General features: G+C 41.7%; 1 protein-coding gene and 2 long non-coding RNA genes across 15 annotated transcripts in view; 1 reads left to right on the plus strand and 2 right to left on the minus strand.

Annotated features, from left to right (window-relative positions):
- Window positions 1-23,527, plus strand: part of SLC26A8 (solute carrier family 26 member 8) — a 79,634-nt gene that overhangs the window by 25,349 nt on the left and 30,758 nt on the right. For 9 of the 11 annotated variants that reach the window (XM_015136225.3, XM_015136226.3, XM_078000120.1 and 6 more), the window contains 7 exons: window positions 463-579; window positions 2,964-3,145; window positions 6,197-6,361; window positions 7,057-7,206; window positions 15,650-15,732; window positions 20,153-20,300; window positions 22,098-22,211. In XM_015136225.3, the coding sequence (XP_014991711.3) occupies window positions 463-579; window positions 2,964-3,145; window positions 6,197-6,361; window positions 7,057-7,206; window positions 15,650-15,732; window positions 20,153-20,300; window positions 22,098-22,211 (959 nt within the window). The remainder of the gene's footprint in view (window positions 1-462; window positions 580-2,963; window positions 3,146-6,196; window positions 6,362-7,056; window positions 7,207-15,649; window positions 15,733-20,152; window positions 20,301-22,097; window positions 22,212-23,527) is intronic. The other 2 variants (XM_028847632.2, XM_078000122.1) reach the window with 1 other exon arrangement.
- The window catches only part of LOC106997927 (uncharacterized), a 94,500-nt gene that overhangs the window by 17,469 nt on the left and 53,504 nt on the right, over window positions 1-23,527 (minus strand). For 2 of the 3 annotated variants that reach the window (XR_013416508.1, XR_001444235.3), the window contains exons 2-3: window positions 14,512-14,723; window positions 6,266-6,453 (exon numbers count right to left, since the gene is read on the minus strand). This is a non-coding gene — a long non-coding RNA (uncharacterized LOC106997927). The remainder of the gene's footprint in view (window positions 1-6,265; window positions 6,454-14,511; window positions 14,724-23,527) is intronic. The other variant, XR_013416507.1, reaches the window with a different exon arrangement.
- The window catches only part of LOC144340408 (uncharacterized), a 48,992-nt gene continuing 47,204 nt past the window's right edge, over window positions 21,740-23,527 (minus strand). The window contains exon 6 of the long non-coding RNA XR_013416514.1: window positions 21,740-22,194. This is a non-coding gene — a long non-coding RNA (uncharacterized LOC144340408). The remainder of the gene's footprint in view (window positions 22,195-23,527) is intronic.

The following is a 23,527-nucleotide window of genomic DNA, read 5'->3' on the forward strand; positions in this document are numbered from 1 at the left end:
GACTGGCCTATGGAAGAGAACCAACACATACCAACTTCAAGTCAGTGAAGTGTGATTCTTGCCTTGCTCTCCAGTTTTATCTTCAGCCCTGGAGAATTCCCAGGGCCTGCTTGTGCTTAGCTAGGAATAAGGATGGGGCTGCTTTTGAGCTGTTGGAATTAGGGATCTTATTGCTGTGGTATTTGCTTCACAAGTTTAGTATTAAGACCTTGCAGTGAACGATGTTTCAGCCTATGATACTGGATTGAAGTGTAAAAAGCATATGGCAAAATAGGAAGAGAAGCTAGGAATCAAAGCAGATAATAAAAAGTACTAATGAAGTACTATATGTTCAGAAATACTGTTACCACACTCAGTCAGCTATACACATGGATGATTTTTATTTTAAATATTCTTTACAGCTTTTATTTAAGGTGACTTTTAAAGCCAAGCTGCTTTTTCTTAAATTATCTTGTTTTTCAGGCCTGACACTTAGTTTGCTGGCAAGGCAACTGATTCCTCCTCTCAACATCGCTTATGCAGCTTTCTGTTCTTCAGTAATTTATGTAATTTTTGGATCATGTCATCAAATGTCCATTGGTGAGTTCAGCACTGAAATACACATGTGGTGGATGAAGTTTCCATCCTGATCATATATTTATTGCTAAGGAGCCCAACATAAAACTATCTTTAAGATAGAAAGAAAGGAAGCAGGAGGTGGACATTCTATCCATACAGTTAGTGTTCAGATTGTAGAAATAAATACTTCTAGTGTATCATTATTGTCACCACCAGAAAACAGGCCAGCAAGTTGTTTCCCAAAGAAATTAAAGGGTAGAGGTACTTTCCTTGAGAAATCACCACACATTGGCATCTGACTTCCCTCAACCCAGAAGATTCAGAAATGATTATGTGAATACTCCTAGAGCAGATATTTCTTTCATCTGACCCATATTAACCAAACTCCATGGGCTGACTTGTAATACAGCAAGCCAGCTTACTAATTTACAATGAGAAAATGTTACCACAGTAATCAAAACACTGACATCCCTAGGATAAGTACTTCCCTTCCCTGAGTCAAAAGTCCATCTACTAATTTATAATTAGAAATAACTTATTACAGAGGCCAGACTAATTAAAGGTCATAGAATCAGCACATTTACTTCACCTAGGTGAGCCTGCATAGAAATCAAATCACAAAATTCCCCCATAAGTTTAGAAGGTTATTGCCAGTATTTACTCAGTGATGTGCCTTTTCCTAGATTTCTCCACTGAACTGACCAATCCACCAACATTTACCATTCTGAATGACACATTCTTTTTTTTTTTTTGAGACGGAGTCTCGCTCTGTCGCCCAGGCTGGAGTGCAGTGGCGCCATCTTGGCTCACTGCAACCTCCGCCTCCCAGGTTTACGCCATTCTCCTGCCTCAGCCTCCCGAGTAGCTGGGACTACAGGCGCCCGCACCACGCCCGGTTAATTTTTTGTATTTTTAGTAGAGATGGGATTTCACCATGTTAGCCAGGATGGTCTCGGTCTCCTGACCTGGTGATCCCTCCGCCTTGGCCTCCCAAAGTGCTGGGATTACAGGCGTGAGCCACAGCGCCCAGCTGACACATTCTTTATATATGTTTTTATGTTCAGTCTGATTAACATCCCATCCTTCCAGATGTGAAGTGCTACTTTTCCTTTTTTAGGAATAGCTGGGCCGGGCACGTTGGCTCACGCCTGTAATCCCAGCACTTTGGGAGGCCAAGGCAAGCGGATAACGAGGTCAGGAGTTTGAGACCAGCCTAGCTAACATAGTGAAACCCTGTCTCTACTAAAAATACAAAAAATTAGCTAGGCGTGGTGGCAGGTGCCTGTAATCCCCGCTACCTGGGAGACTGAGACAGGAGAATTGCCTGAACCCGGGAGGCGGAGGTTGCAGTGAGCCAAGATCACGCCATTGCACTCCAGCCTAGGCAACAAGAGTGAAACTCCATCTCAAAATAAAATAATAAAAATGAAGAATAGTTCATGTCTTTATTCAATCCATTATGTGTTGATTTTACATTTGAACACCAAGAAAACAACTTTATTCCTATATTTCCAAGTTTCTGAGGAACCTCACAATCATTTCCAAATACTTATAATAAGGGTTGTTAGAAATTTATTTATGTTGGGTAAATTTAAAGTTAAGGTGTACCTTTGCTCTCATATGTGGTATGACAATATGAGGACTAAACAAAATAATGTTTGAAATAAGTTTAATTTACCTCAGTGTCAGTATTATTTTTCTTCCTATTGTTACTGATTGCTTCGTTTTCTTTTTTCTTTTTCTTTCTTTTTTTTTTTTTTTTTTTTTTTGAGATGGAGTTTTGCTGTTGTCGCCCAGGCTGGAGTGCAAATCATGCCATCTCGGCTCACTGCAATCTCCGCCTCCCAGGTTTAAGTGATTCTCCTGCCTCAGCCTCCTGAGCAGCTGGGATTACAGGCATGTGCCACTACGCCCAGCTCGTTTTGTATTTTTAGTAGAGATGGGGTTTCTCCATGTTGGTCAGGCTGGTCTCAAACTCCTGACCTCAGGTGATCCACCTGCCTCAGCCTCCCAAAGTGCTGGGATTACAGGTGTGAGCCACCACACCTGGCGGTTGCTTTGTTTTCTAGTATTTTCGCTGCCATCTCACTTTTAACCTTCTCTAAGAGCAGACACAGTAGCTGAGCCGACACCCATTTCAGTCAACTTCTCTATTCCACTCAACATGCCCATAATACAAAGAGACTAAATACCTACACCACCACCATCTAAATTCCATGAGTTGGTCACAATATGTGGAGCCACAGTTCTCTTTCTCAATCTTTCTTACTTCTCAATGGCCACTTTCAAATGAGAAAAGTTATTCAGATGAAGGACAAGCCAGAATTCAACTATACCTTGCTTTTGTCAATATCAGTTTACCTGGACTTGAAATTTCACCTTCCGCCTAACATCTTCTTCCATAGGTTCCTTCTTCCTGGTGAGTGCTCTGCTGATCAATGTTCTGAAAATCAGCCCATTCAACAATGGTCACCTGGTCATGGGATCGTTCCTCAAGGATGAGTTTTCTGCCCCCTCCTATCTTATGGGCTATAATAAATCCTTGAGTGTGGTGGCAACCACAACTTTTCTGACTGGGATTATTCAGGTAGGATCTGAGTCTTCAAATCCCTTAAAAGGAACTGAATAAAGGGGCTATAAACAGACCCCTTCCTTATACTGCTCCTGTGATCCATTGTGATATACCTGGAACTGCAGTGATTGATTTTTTGAAAAATCGGAGGCTGTGTGAATAGGGTGTCTCCTTAGTGATAAACTTCTCTCTCTTCAGAAATCATCTACCACTGATTTAGGATGAGATATTGAACATTCTCTTCAGTCCTTTCTCCTCTAAGACAAAGGGTGTAAGGGACAATGGTCCAGAGCAGTGGTCCCCAACCTTTTTGCAACCAGGGACCAGTTTCCTGGAAGACAATTTTTCCACAAATGGCAGGTCAGGGCCAGGGAGGGTGGTGGTTTTGGGATAAAACTGCTTCACCTCAGATGACCAGGCATTTGGTTCTCATAAGGAGCACGCAACCTAGATCCCTTGCATATGCAGTTCACAATAGGGTTCATGCTTCCCTGAGAATCTAATGCTGTGGCTAATCTGACAGAAGGCAGAGAGCTCAGGCAGTGATGCTTGCTTGCCCGCTGCTCACCTCCTGCTGTGCAGCACCCAGTTCCTAACAGGCCACAAACCAGTACCAGTACCGGTCCGTGGCCCCGGGGGGTTGGGGACTGTTAGTCCAGAGTTCCACTCCTGATCTTACCTTTTAAAAAATTGCTTCATATTCTTTTTTTTTTTTTTTTTTAGATGGAGTTTTGCTCTTGTTGCTCAGGCTGGAGTGCAATGGGACAATGGTGGCTCACTGCAACCTCCACCTCCCAGGTTCAAGTGATTCTCCTGCCTCAGACTCCCGAGTAGCTGGGATTATAGGTGCATGCCACCACACCCAGCAAATTTTTGTATTTTTAGTAGAGAAGGGGTTTCACCATGTTAGCCAGGCTGGTCTTGAACTCCTGACCTCAGGTGATCCACCCACCTCGGCCTCCCAAACTGTTGGGATTACAGGCATGAGCCACTGTACCTGGCCAAAAATTGCTTTATATTCTATCAACAAGAATAGCCTCATCTAGCTGGGCATGGTAGCATGTGCCTGTAGTCCTAGTTACTCAGGAGGTTGAGGTGGGAGGATCACTTGAGCCCAGGAGGTTGAGGCTGCAGTAAGCTGTGATCATACCACTGCACTCCAGCCTAGGTGACACAGTGAGACCCTGTCTCCAAAATAATAATAATAATAATAATAATAATAATAATAGTAATAGCCTCACAGGCTCACACATTATCTTTGGGTTAGTAAGCTTTAGAGTCAGATCTGGAATCCTTTTTCTGCATTGACAAGGACCACAGCTAAAGGACAATAATATGAATGACTCATTAAAATCTCAAAACTTATTTTGACACTGTCTTTAATTTCCTCTGAGAGTCTATCACCAAAAGTTCATCCACTGAACTCAAGTTACATCTTCCAGGCTTATTTCTCTTTTTTCTCAACTAACCCACTCTCTAGTTGATTTTCACTGATCTCCCCTGGGACTGTCTTTCATTAGGTAAAGATTTATTGGGTACCTACAAAGGCAGGCTATCAACGTGGGCAGACTCCAGCCCTGACACTATGAGCTGTGTGAACTTTGGTAAATTATTTTACCTTGGTGGGCCTCAGTTTCCTCATGTGTAAAGCAGGAATAATATTTGTTTTGCAGGGTTCTTAGGAGGATTAAGTGAAAAAAACGCATGCAAAGTATTTAGCCTAGAGCCTGTCACATAGTAAGCATCAATAAGTTATACTTAGTTGGCACAGAGAAATGAATTTGGTACTTTAACAGGCCAAAAATTTAAAAAACAATATATAGTTTCCTGTGGTTAAAAAGTTTAATCTTGTGGGATAAGACAAAATACACAAGCAGCCTTTTAATTGTCAAGCGGCCTCATACATGCTTTCTCTCCTCCTTCAAGCCTCAGCTTTTTTCATCTAAAAAAGGAAGAGGGCTGGGCATGGTGGCTCACATCTGCCTCAGCATCCCCAACAGCTGGGACTACAGGCGCACACCACCGCGCCCAGCCAATTTTTGTATTTTTAGTAGAGACGGTGTTTCACCATGTTGGCCAGGATGGTCTCGATTTCCTGACCTCGTGATCCACCTGCTTCAGCCTCCCAAAGTGCTGGGATTACAGGCATGAGCCACCACGCCTGGCTATAATATAAATTATATATATGTATATTGACATGTAAAATACCTTTTTTTATTTTTCTTCAGGATATGCATAATCCTGAAAACAAATAAATTCAATTTAATCATTCTCAGTAAAGATAAGAGTCAAAGGCCAAGAAGTTTGAGCTTGATCCCACTGTTTTGGAATTATCTTCTCCTTTGTGAAAAGCTACATTCCTCAGAAGAATGTTAACATCTCCTGAAAAGGGCTATCAAAGCTTCTAATGAAAGAGGTTTAAAAAGGCAAAGGCAGGCCAGGCACAGTGCTTTCATGCCTGTAATCCCAGGGTTTTGGGAGGCCAAAACAGGAGAATCACTTGAGGTCAGGAGTTCGACACCAGCCTAGGTAACATAGCAAGACTCCCCACCTCTACGAAAAAAAAAAAAAAAAAAAAAAAACTTAGCTCAGTGCTGTGTGCATCTGTAGTCCCAGCTACTTGGGAAGCTGAAGCAGAGGATCCCTTGTGCCCAGGAGTTTGAGGTTAGAGTGAGCTATGATTGCACTCCAGCCTGAGCAATAGAGTGAGATCCTGTCTCATAAATGAATAAATAGGCAAAGGTTTGTTCTGATCACCTTGTCCCTGTTTTCCCCAAGTCAACCTAGAGAGCAGTAGATTCCAGGGCAAGAACTTAAGTGAGCTGACTGCTCACAAAGGAGGAAAGGAAGTACTAGTGTGGGCTAGCACTTGTCAGGAGGCTCTGATCAACATACAAGGACCCATGTTATCAACTTCTGTTCATTAGGGAAAGAGAGTTATAAGAGTTACCAAAGGGGCCTATCTTAACTTTTCTATTGGAAACTCTTCTTTTCCTGGAGAGCGCCATTGGTGCCATTGCTGGATTGAAGACATTCTGCCCCACTCTGGTTTTCTCTTCTCTGCAGCTAATAATGGGCGTATTGGGTTTGGGCTTCATTGCCACTTACCTTCCGGAGTCTGCAATGAGTGCTTACCTGGCTGCTGTGGCACTGCATATCATGCTGTCCCAGCTGACTTGCATCTTCGGGATTATGATTAGTTTCCATGCCGGTCCCATCTCCTTCTTCTATGTGAGTAATTTCAACTCTTATCGAGAGTTACAAATGCCACTCCTCTTGCCTCCAAAGAGAGGTGGACCTCAGTGGGGAGACTCCTGCCCGTTCTGAAAGGAGACACAGCCAATAGCAGCTTAGTCAAGAGGGTACTAGAAATATTTTCCTTTATTGGAGAATTAGGGTCTTGATTAATTGCAGATGCCAGACCATGCTTTCAGTTGACTAACCATTTCAGTCAGCCTTTTAAACTATCATGATATACATTAAAATTTGACCTTTAAGATATTGTATATATCACAGTTCTTTTCATTACCTACCTTATAACAGACATGTCTCCTAAAACATCTGAAGGATATACAATACTAAGTAGTTCCTGAATGTAAGAATAGGGTAGGAGCTAAGCTACAGTATATTATTTGGGAAAACTAAGAACTATTGGCTTATAAACAGAACTTCTAGGGCCTGTTCATTATACTAAAACATACAGTGTATTCTCTCCTTGTCCTTATTGAACATTACTGTCCCTCTTTTTACATAAATGGTCACCCCCACCATGCTTGCCCTCACTATTCTAGTAATGCCCATAGAGACCTTTGTATCCAGAAACTCTACTTGGGGACTTCTTTTTGAGTTAATCTACAGTGTCCATTTCTAGACTTAGGCAATTACTATATCCCTTTCTAAGCCTCTGTAATTTTATTTTCTTTCAGGACATAATTAATTACTGTGTAGCTCTCCCAAAAGCTAATTCCACCAGCATTCTACTATTTCTAACAGTTGTTGTTGCTCTGCGAATCAACAAATGTATCAGAATTTCTTTCAATCAGTATCCCATTGAGTTTCCCATGGAATTATTTCTGGTAGGTGTTTTTGACGTCCCAAATTCATAGTTTACATAATTTTAATATTTTTTAAAAAGTTGAGTTGAATTGTGTAAAAGCTGAATACATTTAGTTTTCGATATATGCTTATATTTGTGAAAACATGCTTATTTTCTTTTTCTAAAATATTTTGATACTATAGTTGACAAATAAAAATTGAATCTATAGTTTATGATGTGATATTTTGATGTAGATACACATTATGAAAAGTTAAATCAAGTTTGTTTTTTTTTTTTTTTTTTTTGACAGAGTCTTGCTCTGTTGCCCAGAATGGAGTGCAGTGGTGCAATCTTGGCTCACTGCAACCTCTGCCTCGCAGGTTCAAGCAATTCTCTTGCCTCAGCCTCCTGAGTAGCTGGAATTACAGGTGTGTGCCACAATGGCAAGCTAATTTTTGTATTTTTTTAGTAGAGATAGGGTTTCACCATGTTGACCAGGCCGGTCTCAAACTCCTGACCTCAGGTAATCCACCCGCCTCGGCCTCCCAAAGTGCTGGGATTACAGGTGTGAGCCACCACGCCTGGCCTAATTATCATTTTTAATTTTTTTCACCTTGCACCCCTAGCAGCAGTTATTATTTTTGTTGTGAGAGCATTTAAGATCTACTCTCTTAGCAATTCCAAGTACACATTATTAACTATAGTCACAATAGCACAATAGATCTGCCCCACAAAATGCTTATTTCCAAGTACTTTTATCTATTGCCTCATTCTCATAATATTTCAAAGATAAGGTTTTTTTCCCCTTGTGAAAGAAATACAGGCTCATTCTAAGTTTGAAAAACATAAGGAAGTTTAAAAAAGTGGTAGAGGAAAAGAAATTCCTATAGTTGCACCGTCCAAAGTCAACTACTAATGATATTTTAGTATTTTCAGTTATTCACTCCTTTCTTCTCTCAGACAAACATATGACAGGCCTAGCCTCAATGTTGGTGAATTTCCATCTTTTTCTACATAAATGTTTTATTTTTATTTTAATGTAGTTGAAATCATACTGTTATTCAACCTCCATTCCTTCTCACTATGCTACAATAAGGAAATTGAGGCAGCTCATCCCTGGACTTGAACATAGGAGCACATCTAGATTAGAAGATGTCAGACTCAGAGGACCTTCCTAAAAAAATTAAAATAAAATGAAATCCAAGAATTGAGGCACAAGCAATCTCATGTTTAAACGATAACAGACAAAGGGCCAAAGAACCAAGGAGGAAATGAACAGCCCTTTCCTATGGCTAGAACCAGATGCATTCACAAAGGAAAGATACGATGTTCACGGAGAAACAACTGGAAGATCTGAACATCTTGTTCAATAAGAACCCATACCCGAACCCCAGCCTTCAGAAAGAAATGGCCTCAAAAATGGACATGTATCCAACAGTACAGGTTTGGCTCAAGAACCACAGAGCAGAGGCTGGGTGCGGTGGCTCACGCCTGTAATCCCAGCACTTTAGGAGGCCAAGGCAGGCGAATAACCTGAGGTCGGGAGTTCGAGACCAGCCTGACCAACATGGAGAAACCCTGTCTCTACTAAAAATACAAAATTAGCCAGTTGAGGTGGCACGTGCCTGTAATCCCAGTTAGTCGGGAGGCTGAGGCAGGAGAATGGCATGAACCCAGGAGGCGGAGCTTGCAGTGAGCTGAGATAGCACCACTGCACTCCAGCCTAGGCGAAAGAGCGAGACTCCATCTCAAAAAAAAAAAAAAAAGAACAAAACTCAAGCAAGCAAAATGCAAGCTTATTCAGCAAACACAATCTCAACAACAGCAATTAGCTGAGGATAGAGTCAAGACCAGTCCTTCCCAAGAAATACAGACATACCAGTCAAATCTCCTAATGATGCCTATCTTGTAGCCCTAGTTTATATAGATCACTGGGCACCCTGGTTGCGACTCACCTTATGCCCCAATGTTAAGGTCCCTACAGATGACTTTGTTGTCCACAAAACAGTTCATTTTGGCTACTGCCAAGATCCTAGAATATACTGCTTCTGCTTCTATCCCATTTTTGGAATCCTGATTTTATTCTCCATGCTTCAATTCTAATTGTTTTGACTGTTCACCTCTACAAAGTAGAGAGAGATACTAGACACAAAATGTAACATATTGTAATGTGTGTAATGATTTCCTACAAGAGAGTACTTTTCAGCAATAAGGAACAAACTGGAGATAAACACACACACGTTGTGTGTACAACATGGATGGATTTCAAAAACATTATGTAGCATGAAAGAAAAAAGACACAAAAGGCTACATACTGTATAATTCCATTACATGAATTCCTAGAGCAGGAAAAACTAATCTGTCATGACAAAAAGATTAGTGGCTGCCCACGTGGAAAAATTAAATAGTAAGTGGTAGAAAATTAATTTATCAGGGTGATGGAAATGTTTCATGTGTTAATTAGGTGTTAATTAGGGTGGCAGTTACCTGGCATATAAATTCCTCAAAACACATAGAACTGGCCGGGCGCGGTGGCTCACGCCTGTAATCCCAGCACTTTGGGAGGCTGAAGTGGGTGGATCACAAGGTCAGGAGATCGAGACCATCCTGGCCAACATGGTGAAACCCCATCTCTACTAAAAATACAAAAACTTAGCCGGGCGAGGTGGTGGACGCCTGTAATCCCAGCTCCTCGGGAGGCTGAGGCAGGAGAATGGCGTGAACCTGGGAGGCAGAGGTTGCAGTGAGCCGAGATCGTGCCACTGCACTCCAGCTTGGGCGACAGAGTGAGACTCCATCTCAAAAAAAAAAAAAAAAAAGAACTTTATATCTAAAAGCTTTGCACTTTATTGTATCTAAATTATACCTTCATAAAAATAAATATATATAACAAAGAAATTGAGGCAAATGAGATGTTAAATGTTTTTTCTAATCTATGTCATTAGTAAGTAGCAGAGCTAGGGCTCGCTGTCTAATAATAATGTTTCTTGTTTCTTTTCTTTTTCGCACCTGGCCTCTTGTTTCTTTTCTAAAATCTGCTGGTAAAATTTATATGTTACAGTTATAATTAACATTTTACCATGATAAAGATATTTTCATCAATAAAGCTCAGATTTTCTAAGTCAGCATTTTTCATTTTAAGATTGCTGAATTTGGGGCCTGGCATGGTGGCTCATGCCTATAATCCCAGCACTTTGGGAGGCTGAGGTGGGCCGACCCGCTGAGGTCAGGAGTTCAAGACCAGCCTGGCCAACATGGTGAAACCTTGTCTCTACTAAAAATACAAAAAGTAGCCGGATATGGTGGTGTGTGCCTATAATTCCAGCTACTCCAGAGGCTGAGATAGGAGAATCGCTTGAATCTGGGAGGCAGAGGTCGCAGTGAGCCGAGATCACGCCACTGCACTCAAGCCTGGGCGACAGAGCGAGACTCCATCTTAAAAAAAAAAAAAAAAAAAAAAATGAGAATTATTTCTTTTTTAAGAGGTGGTCTGTGGCAAAGATGCTTCAAGTTAACCAAGTAATCGTATGCCCCCTGCACCTCCCAGTCTCTCTTGCAATTAGGAGGACCCAGTGACTTCAGCCAAAGAAGAGGTGAATAGGTGCAAATTCCCTCTTCTTTCCTCCCCTGCTGTGATGATGACAGGAGCAGTATGTTAAGAAAATGGAGACTGGGAGCAGTGGCTCACGCCTGTAATCCCAGCACTTTGGGAGGCTGAGACGGGCGGATCACGAGGTCAGGAGATCGAGACCATCCTGGCTAACATGGTGAAACCCGGTCTCTACTAAAAATACAAAAAAATTAGCTGGGCATGGTGGCGGACACCTGTAGTCCCAGCTACTCGGGAGGCTGATGCAGGAGAATGGTGTGAACTCGAGAGGCAGAGCTTGCAGTGAGCCAAGATTGCGCCACTGCACTCCAGCCTAGGCGACAGAGCAAGACTCTGTCTCAAAAAAAAAAAAAAAAAAAAAAAAAAAAAAAAAAAAAAAAGAAAAGAAAAGAAAAGAAAAGAAAAGAAAAGAAAATGGAATCCCCAGGTGAAATTAGCTCAAATCCCCGGGGCATTGTTTGCAAAGAAGCTGCCTGAGAGACACCAACACACCACGGACTTTGAGTGGGCAAAAAAATAACTTCGATGTGTTAAAATGCTACAATCTCATGACTTGTATGTTGCCACAGCATAACCCATCTTACACTAACTAATCCAGGTCTATCCTCTTTAAGGTTGAAAAATACTGTCTTGAGACTTTAGACTAAACTTTCCTATGACTGTTGCCTACTTCTTGTAGAGGTGCATATTATTTTCCCTTTGAACGTGTGAAAAGCTATTAATTCATAAAGGCCAGAAGCTGAAAGGCTTGTTTTTCAAAAGATTTTTCAAAACCCTGAAGGCAGATCCAGCAATCCCACTATTGGGTATGTATCTAAAGGAAATGAAATCAGTATGTTGAGTAGATACCTGCACTCTCATGTTCGCTGCAGCACTATTTAAAACACCCAAGATATGGAATCAGCCCAAGTGTTCATCAATAGATAAATGGATACATGTGGTATATACAGGTATTAGTTGACAGACATGTAACAAAAAATGATTTTTAAAAAATTGTGGTATACATATACAATGGAATACTATTCAGCCTTTAGAAAAAAGGAAATCCTTCTCCTTAAAGACTGGGTATTTGGTTTTAAAAAATTAAAATAAAATAAAAAATAAAAAGAAGGAAATCTTGTCATTTGGGACAACATGGATGAACCCAGAGGACATGTTAAGTGAAATAAGCCAGGCACAGAAAGACAAATACTGCATGATCTCATTTATATGTGGAATCTAAAAAGGTTGAACTCATTGAAGTGAAGAGTAGAATGGTGGTTACCAGGGGCTAGAGTTGCAGGAGAGTGGTTTGGGGAGATGTTGGCCAAAGGATACAAAATTTCAGTTTGATAAGAGGAATAATTTCAAGAGATCTGGTGTACAACATAGTAACTACAGTTAGTAACAATGTATCATATTCTTGATACACCATGTTGGCCAGGATGGTCTCGATCTCCTGACCTCGTGATCCACCCACCTCGGCCTCCCAAAGTGCTGGGATTACAGGCATGAGCCACCACGCTCAGCCCTCTCTTAAGCGACATCAGCACCAAGGATCATAGTGATGTTCCTTCAAGCAGCCTGTAAACCCAGATGTATCTGACACAGGTCTCAATCAATTTAGAAAGTTGATTTTGCCAAGGTTAAGGAAGCCCCTGTGACACAGCCTCTGGAGGGAGGTCCTGACAACATGTGCCCAAGGTGGTCAGGGTACAGCTGACGCAGGAGAATGGCGTGAACTCGAGAGGCAGAGCTTGCAGTGAGCCAAGCTCACATTAGGGAGACACAATATATCCATCAATACCTGTAAGATTTACACTGGTTTGATCTGGAAGGGTGGGACAACTTGAAGGAGTGGGGGCTTCCATATCATAGGCAGATTTAAAATTCTTCTGATTGGTAATTGATAGAAAGAGTTATTATCAATAGAGATGAATGTCTGGGTTACAGTAAGGGGTTGTGGAGACCAAAGTTGTGTCATGCAGATGCAGCCTGCAAGTAGCAGGCTTCAAAGAGAATGGGTTGTAAATGTTTCTTATCAGACTTAAGGGTCTGTTTTGAGGTTAATGCTGGTTGACTTTTCCTGAATTCCAAAAGGGAGGAGGGATGTAATCAGGTATGTCTGACCCCTGCTTCAATCATGGCCTGAACTAGTTTTTTCAGGTTAACTTTGGAATTCCCTTGGCTAAGAGGTGGGGTCCATTCCGATGATTGGGGGCCTTAGAATTTTGTTTTTGGTTTACACAGCCTTGAAAGCAATCAACATGAACCAGAGTTATAAGGAAAAGAGAGAAGTGAGAGTGCAAAGAATGTTGTGGTTTGTCTATGGCTGACAGATTGGTTTGTGAGCCACAGTCAAGATATTGCTCTGGGGGCCAGGCTCAGTGGCTCACGCCTGTAATCCCAGCACTTTGGGAGGTGGAGGCGGGTGGATTGCTTGAGGTCAGGAGTTTAAGAACAGCCTAGCCAACATGGTGAAACCCCCATCTCTACTAAAAATACAAAAAATTAGTTGGGCATAGTGGCGCACGCCTGTAGTCCTAGCTACTCAGGAGGCTGAGGCAGGAGAATTGCTTGAACCCAGGAGGCAGAGGTTGCAGTGAGCTGAGATTGCACCACTGCACTCCAGCCTGGTCAGCAGAGCAAGACTCTGTCTAAAAAATAAAAGAAGAAGGAAGAAAGAAGAAGGAGGAGAAGAAGAAAAAAGAAAAAAGAAGAAAAAGAAACGAAAAGAAGAAAAGGAAGGAAGGAAGGAAGAGAGGGAGGGAGGGAGGGTGGGAGGGAGGGTATATTCCTTTGGAGAATGCTATAAGTAATTACAATGCCCCACGAGGTAAGGTAGGGGAGGAAACAGAGGTCCAGCAATAAAATAGGTGAAGGCTTAGAATAATTGCAATTTAGGCATTAACCTTTTTTGTGACCTACTTTGTGCTCACAGGCTATTGAAGCCTGCAATACACTACCTATACACATGTCAAGTCAAGTGATGGGGACAGAGTTTCTGCCACATAGCAGGGATTAGAGATGCAGGTTAGAACTAGAAAAAGACCTCCCTGTTACCCCTAGCGGTGAGGAAAATGAGACAGGGAGGATGGAGGCACCCATGGTCTAGGGTCTAAAATGCCTCTCACAGCACCCACGAAGAAACTACTAATGTTTAGATGTGCTGGAGGAAACTGCACACATCTATCAATCTGTCCTTAAGAGCAGACTCAGCTGGGTGCGATGGCTCACACATGTAATCTCAGCACTTTGGGAGCCCAAAGTAGGAGGATCACCTGAGGTCAGGAATTCAAGACCAGCCTGGCCAACCTGGTGAAATCCCATCTCTACTAAAAAAATCAGCCAGGTGTTGTGGCACATGCCTGTAATCCCAGCTACTTAGGAAGCTGAGGCATGAGAATCGCTTGAACCCAGGAGGCAAAGGTTGCAGTGAGCTGAGATTGCACTACTGCATTCCAGCCTGGGCAACAAGAGCAAAACTCCGTCTCAAAAAAAAAAAAAAAAAAAAAAAAGAGCAGACTCAATATTTAGGAAAATTTTCAACACAACAACTGAGATCCAGGTAGACTATACTGGTAATTCAAGGGACCCTTGGCTATAAGAAATTATACACACTATATGTTCATAATTTATGTCTATTTAAGCTGTATAGCAAACACAAAAAAAGTAACAATAGTTGTCTTTGGATGAGTTATTTCTGTTTTTCTATGTTTCATATTTACTTCATTTTTCTCTGTGAGCAAATATTACCTTTATACTGGAAATAAGAGTTCCTTGCCATACTTGCCATACTTCTTGCCTCTTAACTATATGGAAACCAAGACTCTTCTTCTCTGATCCAAGCTGTAATCCAGATTCTTCCTTCCATTCTAATCTGTAGACTTCCTAGGGGTATTCGTCAGTATCACAGGTTAGCCAGCTGCTGTACTGTTCAGCGTCTGGTTGAACTCCTGCAGTAGATGCTGGGGAAAGACGTACGTGTTAGTAGGAAGAATAGGATAAAGCAACTGTATAACTGCTATTTTAAAACCTAGGAATGGAGGTGTCTTGTCTCCGGTTTAATCCGCATCAATGCAGAGTCTTTATAAGCTATAACAGCTGCTAGGTTGTCTCTTTTCCCTCTAATTAAAAGTCAGGGACTAAAGGGAGAATTGCCATTTTTAGAAGTAAATGAAAGCGGGCGGAAAGCAGGTACTTGCTTTGCTACAGAACTTTTTCTTTGTGCAATTAAATGTTGCTCCACATTATTAAGGGTTAATCATGTTTCTCTCTTCATATACCTCAACAAGCCCCTGAAAGGCATATCTGTATTATTACAATGTACCTGGAACTAAAAACTTTTGAAACTGAAAACTTGATACAGCCATTATCCGAAAACAGGTTTATATTAATCTAGATGTTTAAAGTTGGTGGGGAGATTCCCCACTTCCTGATACACTCTGAAATACACATCTCTTTATTTAAAGAGGAGCAAAGAGACAGGTATTTTCCAAGTCATTCTGTATTTAAGTGGATCAATCTCACTGAAAGCCATTGAGATTCAAAGATATTAAATATTAAAACAAGAAAAAATAAATAAAGTTGGTGGGGCTACAGAAGTTCATGGCATCCATTTGTTTCCATCACGTGTCACAGACCAAGTTGTTTCGCACTCTGGCTACAATGCCGAAAGGAGCTTAGAGAACCAAAAGCTTCAGGAAAGATCTCTAATGCCTGCCTTGCTCCGCTGAACTAGCCACGCCTCTCTCTCCGACTTGCATGCATAGGGACTGCTGCCTGTTTCATTTTCTGTCCTGCCAGAGGCTATGGGCAACTCTGCTACTGGAAGCGATGCACTATATTTAGGTAATCATATGCCACCCCCCCTTTTTTTTTTTACCCCCTACAGATTATTGGCTTCACTGTGATTGCAAACAAGATAACCATGGCCACAGAAACCAGCCAGACGCTTATTGACATGATTCCTTATAGGTCAGTAATTCCACTCTTCAAGATTGCATTTCTCTTTCTGATACCCTCTCTTAGCCTCTGACCACACAGCCTGATTGATATTTTCTACTAGCAGTCTCTGGCTAAAGCAAAATTCATTTTAGAACACAGAGGTTCATGAAAGGAGAAGGGCTAGGGACAACTCGTTGGGTCTTCTCTGGTCAGCCTCTGTCTCTCTTATAGTTGAGCCAGTCCTCTTATCCAGGAAGACTGTTATATGCACTGAATACCAGAGAATCTCATGTGTTTTTTTAATAGCACATGATAGGCCTTCTGAACTACCATACCTCTCTGATTAATTCTCAAGGAGCGGACAAGAGATGCCTCGGTTTTTCTAGCCTCTCTCCTGTGGCTCTGTGTTCAGAAGATGAACGTTCCTTCTGCCTTCACAAACTTAGACTAAATTGATGCCCTACTTTTATTTATGTATTTATTTTTGACACCGGGTCTCATTCTGTTGCCTAGGCTGGAGTGCAGTGGCGCAATCACGGCTCACTGCAGCCTTGAATTCGCAGGCTCCAGTGATCCTCCCACCTCAGCTCTCTGAGTAGCTGGGACCACAGGCGTGCACTGCCACGCCCCGCTAATTTTTTGCATTTTTAGTAGAGACAGCATTTTGAATGTTGCTTAGGTTGGTCTCAAAATCCTGGGCTCAAACAATCCTCCTGCCTCGGCCTCCTATAGTGCTGGGATTTCAGGCGTGAGCCACGGTGCCCGGCCAGAACTGGTGCCCTTGAGCAACATTATTTTCTTACTCTGGGTAGAAAGTGATCTTCAAATAGCCTGGCATATGGAGTTCTTAAGGACTCACAATCAATTTACATTATAATTCTTACCAGTGACTATGAGGCGCGGCTCTTGCTTCTGTTAGGAAATTATTTTTTTTTTTACCCTTAATCAGATGAATCACATTAGCTAAGAAAGGCAATATACTGCAGTTTCTTGACTCACAGGGAGACTTTTGAAGAGCATTGCCCATTTCCTCACGTTGTATAATAAGGAATCCTGTAAAGAGTGAAGCCTACTTGCTAAACTCCAGGATCACAAAATGTAGGCTTATTTTTTTTTTCTTTTTGAGACCAGTCTTGCTCTATCGCCCAGGCTGCAGTGCAATGGCACCATCTCAGCTCACTGCAACCTCTGCCTCCCAGATTCAAGTGATTCTCCTGCTCAGCCTCCTGAGTAGCTGGAATTACAGGTGCCTGCCACCATGCCTGGCTAATGTTTGTATTTTTTGTAGAGACAGGGTTTTACCATGTTTGCCAGGCTGATCTCGAACTCCTGGATCAGGTGATCCTCCTACCTCCACCTCCCAAAGTGCTGGGATTACAGGTGTGAGTCACCACACCTGGGCAAATGTAGGCTATTTTGACACAACCAGTTTGAACTAGTCTCATATCCTACTCAGTTCTCAATGAAATCTGATGATGACTGAATCAACTTGAAATTCCAGTCAATTAAAAAATGTGGGCAGACACCACCTAGGTACTAGGCAATACAAAGATAAGCAAGACACGGTCTCCGTCCTCAGGAAAAAGAAAATAATAACAAGAACGACAGTGGGATTGACACTTTACATATTTGTATTATTTCATTTGCTCCCCACAGTAATGCTTTGAGGTAGATATTGTCTTCTTTTTTAAGCTAAGGAAACTAAGGCTTCCCATGTTTAAATTACTTAGCACATTGCTCCTCCGTGGCAGAGCTACCATTTGAACATATTTCTCCTTAATTCCAAAGTCTATAATTATAACCACTCTGTTATACTTACACAATATGCTTCTATTATCAATGACTTCAAAACCACACAGCCAGGCTGGGCACAGAGACTCATGCCTGTAATTCCAGCACTTTGGGAGGCCGAGGCAGGCAGATCATGAGGTCAGGAGTTCGAGACCAGCCTGGCCAACATGGTGAAACCCATCTCTACTAAAAATACAAAAACTAGCTGGGCATAGCGGTGTGTACCTGTAATCACAGCTACTTGGGAGGCTAAGGCAAGAAAATCACTTGAACCAGGGAGTTGGAGGTTGCAGTAAGCCAGGATCAAGCCAGGATCCAGCCTGAGCAATAGATGGAGACTATCTCAAAAAGTAAAAAAGAAAAAAGAAAAAACCCACACAGCCAAGTTTCACTTATCTCTTATCATAAAATTCAAAGGTACAGATGGACAAGTGAGCATTTCAAAAGTTGAATTTTAAGTGTTGCTTTGAGCTTTCTCTTTTATTATGTATTTATCCAGGGTTGCTAGAGAATAGTAAGATTGGACAATTTGAGTTAGCTCCTGCTGTGTCCATGTTCCCTTTGAACCTCATTTGCTAACAAGAATTGAATGTTACAGAGAACAGAAAGGAAAAACAGTATTTTACGTTGTTATCATACTAAATATTCAAGCTTTACTAATATAGATTGGGGTAGTAAATTACATTTACTGTGTACCTCTTTAGGACAGCCACATTCTTACCTAGCTTTTTAAAAAGACAAAAAGGTGGAATTTGATAATAACTTAAATAACTACCTCTAAGCATTCAGTTATGCTTCTACTTAGCTAATTACTGGGAAAATGCAAAGGAACTTGTAAGTTATAAATTATAAACAAGGAATTAAAATAGACAGTAGGGCCAGACGCAGTGGCTCATGCCTGTAATCCCGGCACTGTGGGAGGCTGAGGCAGGCGAATCACTTGAGCTCAGGATTTCAAGACCAACCTGGGCAACATGGTGGGATTCTGTTTCTCCAAAAAAAAAAAAAGATTAGCCAGGTGTGGTGGCATGCATCTGAAATCCTAGCTACTTGGAAGGCTGAGGTGGGAGGATTTATTGAGGAAGGTTGAGGCTGCAGTGAGCCATGATCACGCCACTGCACTCCATCCTGGGTGATACAGCAAGACCTGGTCTCAATACAAAAAAAAAAAGAAGTTGAAGAAGAAAAGAAGAAGAAGACATAGTTGGATGGTGAAGAAAATGACATTTAGCTCTTCGAGGTGCTAAAACTTAATTCTTTCTACTCAAAAATAAAATGTAAAATGTAAGAACTAATAAGGAATTTTAATTAGATAAGGGATTATTTGCTTTGTGGAAATATATATCACAAAATTTCTTTTAAAATAATTTTCCCAAGAGTTATTTACATGATTCATTATATTGAATTTGGATTTTTATATAATTTATCAAAAGGAAATCAACTGTTGAGGCATACATATTTGTCTTTGATGAAATGATTAAAGATAATCAAAAGAACGAATAAGCATTTCAAATAGCAAACCTTATCTAAAACACTTAGATATTTTTTCTGACTTAGAAAGTAATCTAGAGAAATAAAAAAGGAAGCATATTTGTGCTTCCAGATTTGACTTAAAGAATTACGCCAGTATGGATCTATGGAAAAACACTACTCCCTCTAAATCATCAAGATTTCTTATTCCTTCTATAGTCTGTTAATATTGTGCTTGATTTCTGACTGTTAAACTAATGCTTCATTCTGGAATAAACCCCACTTGATCATAGTGTATTATCCTTTTACATATTGACTTGCTAAAATGATAAGAATTTTTGCATTTATGTTTATGAAGGATATTGGCCAGAGTTTTGTTTTGTTTTTCGGGTTTTTTGTTTGTTTGTTTGTTTTGTTTTTCTTGTGCTATCTGTGTCTGGTTTTGGTGTCAGAGTATATTGACTTTTTTTTTTTTTTTGAGACTGAGTCTCACTCTATCACCCAGGCTGGAGTACAGTGGTGCGATCTCTGCTCATTGCAACCTCCGCCTCCCGGGTGCAAGAGATTCTTGTGCCTCAGCCTCCAGAGTAGCTGGCATTACAGGTGCACACCACCATACCCGGCTAATTTTTTGTATTTTCAGTAGAGACAGGGTTTCACCATGTTGGTCAGCCTGGTCTCGAACTCCTGACCTCAAGTCGTCCATCCACCTCGGCCTCCCAAAGTGCTGGGATTGCAGGCGTGAGCCACTGTACCCAGCCATATGTTGACATTATAGGAAGACTTGGAAAGTATTGCCTCATATTCAACTTCTGGAAGAGATTCTATAAAATAGGCATTATGTCTTCCTTAAATATCCACCTATTCACCTATTGATATGGTCTCAAACAGTATCAATAAACCATTTTTCATGAATCATTAAGGTTTTGCCTGTTCTGTTTATTGTCATTGCTACCTGGCAGACACATTGAACTACAAGACATAACAGCATGTTCTCTCAATGGCTTTCATAATGTGGCTTGGTTTGCTGGCAGTTTTGGCAGGCTGCTGCCTCAATCACTCCACTTGTCCCTATTGTCATTAAAAAAAAAAAAAAAAGAATCAGGATGGCCCAATATTAGAATAGAGTGGCGGAGATACCAAGAAAGGATTCCTCCTATCCAGAAATAATTCCACTATTCTATTCCAGCTTCCTGTTTCCTGTAACACCAGATTTCAGCGTTCTTCCCAAGATAATTTTACAAGCCATCTCCTTATCTTTGGTGAGCTCCTTTCTGCTCATATTTCTGGGCAAGAAGATTGCCAGTCTTCACAACTACAGTGTCAATTCCAACCAGGTGAGAGGACTATTACTTTCTCTGATCCTTAACTCTTTGTTCTTTAATCAAAGCCTCCTGCCAACATGAAGGCTGGAGTCTTTTTTAACTGAAGAGCCACTTGGACCATGGTTTGGACAGTAATCATAAAGGATTTTTGAGAGGTGAGGGATACTTAACTTTGAGACCACTTGAATTAACCTGAGTGTTATTGCCCTAGAACAGATATGGTACAGAGAGTCCAGAAAATTATGGCATCATGTTGTTAAGCTAGGAGAGTTTCACCTTTCTTAATTTTAGCTTGCTTTCTACCAAGTCCTCCAACCACGTACTGAGGTGCAATAAGAAATGCTGTAGAACATCCTATAAAAAGCCAGGGTTGGGCCAGGCGCAGTGGCTCACGCCTGTAATCCCAGCGCTTTGGGAGGCCAAGGTGGGCAGATCACAAGGTCAGGAGATTGAGACCATCCTGGCTAACACGGTGAAACCTAGTCTCTACTACAAAATAAAAATAAAATTAAAAATTAAAAAATTAACCGGGCGGGGTGGCAGGTGCCTGTAGTCCCAGCTACTCGGGAGGCTGAGGCAGGAGAATGGCGTGAACCCAGGAGGCGGAGCTTGCAGTGAGCCGAGATCACACCACTGCACTCCAGCCTGGGCGACAGAACGAGACTCCATCTCAACAACAACAACAACAACAACAAAAAAGCGAGGGCTGCTAATATCATACAGTTGGCCTCCCAGAAATAGTTTTTGTCTTTTAGGGAAAATCTTCAACTACTCTGAATTTGGCCCTTTCCCTAGAACTCAAGAGGGAAATATGGAAGCAATGGGTATTCCAATATGACCCCTTTTTTTTTTTTTTTTTTTTTTTTGCTCTTGTTGCCCAGGCTGGAGTGCAATGGCGTGATCTTGGCTCACTGCAACCTCCACCTCCCAGGTTCAAGCAATTCTCCTGCCTCAGCCACCCACGTAGCAGGGATTACAGGCGCTCACCACCATGCCCAGCTAATTTTTGTATTTTTAGTAGAGATGAGGGTTCACCATGTTGGCCAGGCTGGTCTCGAACTCCTGACCTCATGATCTGCCTGCCTCGGCCTCCCAAAGTGCTGGGATTACAGGTGTGATCCACTGCACCCAGCCAAATTTGACTTTTAGGTTAGTGCATAAGGCAGGGAGAATAGCATTATGCTTCTCCCTGTCATCCTAAGTCCTGGTCATCACTTGAAAGAGAATAAAAATGCCAGAGTCTCATTTTCTCACCTTGAAAAAGCACTTTCCTTGTGATGACTAGCTAAAATGACGATTCAGTTTAATCAGAAAAATCAGATGTGCCATCCTTTCGTTCTTTCTAATTTATTTTTATTTTTATTTTCATTTTTATTTTTTGAGACAGAGTTTCACTCTTGTTGCCCAGGCTGGAGTGCAGTAGTACAATCTCGGCTCACCACAACCTCCACCTCTCAGGTTCAAGCGATTCTTCTGCCTCAGCCTCCTGAGTAGCTGGGATTACAGGCATGCACTACTACGCCTGGCAAATTTTCTATTTTTAGTAGAGATGGGGTTTCTCCATGTTGGTCAGGCTGGTCTCGAACTCCCAACCTCAGGTGATCCACCAGCCTCAGCCTCCCAAAGTGCTGAGCTTATAGGCGTGAGCCACCTCGCCTAGTCTTCTAATAATATTTCAATCTGTTATTTCAAGTGACGCAAACAACCCTATCGTCATATAAAAAAATAAACCATATGCCTTCAACTCAAAATAAAATCAGCATTCTTCAACAAAGAGGGGGGCCTAAAGCATCTGCCATTTCTTTACAGGATTTAATAGCCATCGGCCTTTGCAATGTCGTCAGTTCATTTTTCAGATCTTGTGTGTTTACTGGTGCTGTTGCTAGGACTATTATCCAGGATAAATCTGGAGGAAGACAACAGGTATGTTGAAATACAGTTTGATCTCTACTACATAAACATATTCATATCAATTCATATGTATATTCAGAGGAGGGAATTAAATGGGTTTAATCTTGTTGCTGTTTTAATGTTATACTTAATGGGAAAGACCTCTGGGAAGAATTTGGATTCCATGCTTGCCTTAATTTTTGCTCAGATTTTGTCTTAAAAGTTACTTATCAATGTGGAACTTGAAAGCCATTTTCTGTTTCTTCTTCTTTTTTTTTTTTTTGAGACGGAGTCTCACTCTGTCACCCAGGCTGGAGTGCAGTGACGCGATCTCGGCTCACTGCAAGCTCCGCCTCCTGGGTTCACGCCATTCTCCTGCCTCAGCCTCCCGAGTAGCTGGGACTACCGGCTCCCGCCACCATGCCCGGCTAATTTTTTTTGTATTTTTAGTAGAGACGGGGTTTCACTGTGTTAGCCAGGATGGTCTCGATCTCCCGACCTTGTGATCCACCCGCCTCAGGCTCCCAAAGTGCTGGGATTACAGGTGTGAGCCACCGTGCCCTGCCGAAAGCCATTTTCTATAGAAATATTATATGTGAGAGGTTTCCATATATTAGCCAACAAAACCCCACTTTCCATGTAACATACCTAAAGGATAAGAATATTTTAGGTAAACTGGCCAGGTGTGGTGGCTCACGCCTGTAATACCAACACTTTGGAAGGCTGAAGAGGGCGGATCACTTGAGGTCAGGAGTTTGAGACCAGCCTGGTTAACATGGTGAAACCCCGTCTCTACTAGAAATACAAAAAAAAAAAAAAAAATTAGCTGGGTGTTGCGGCGCACGCATATAATTCCAGCTACCCAGGAGGCTGGCACAGGAGAATCGCTGAACCTAGGAGGCAGAGGTTGCAATGAGCTGAGATGGTGCCACTGCACTCCAGCCTGGGTGGCAGAATGAGATTCCGTCTCAAAGAAAAAAAAAAAAAAGGAATATTTCTGGTAAACTTACCATCATCTGCTAATGTTTTCCCCCACTATGGGAAGATGCATTCTCACACCTAGTCTGGAAAAGCAATAATACAACTCTACACACCCTGGCAGCAAACCAAAAACTTTCCAGGCTTCCTCAAAAGGGCATGGCAAGGGGCTTTCATGACAAGAAGTTGGGTCTTTGTCTAGCAGAGCCCAGAGAATGTGTAATTGTTCTACTTTTGTATAAGAGAAAATTATCTAGGTCAGATTTTCTGCAGGTATTCTGAGTCAGTAAACTAAATGTTGTAGGTAGGTGTTAAGCGTAACATAGAGAAAATGGTGGTCGAAAAGACTGTAGAGGCAAAGTGTCTAACTG

The sequence above is a fragment of the Macaca mulatta genome, chromosome 4 (genome assembly GCF_049350105.2).
Source record: "Macaca mulatta isolate MMU2019108-1 chromosome 4, T2T-MMU8v2.0, whole genome shotgun sequence".
Taxonomy (NCBI): Eukaryota; Metazoa; Chordata; class Mammalia; order Primates; family Cercopithecidae; genus Macaca; species Macaca mulatta.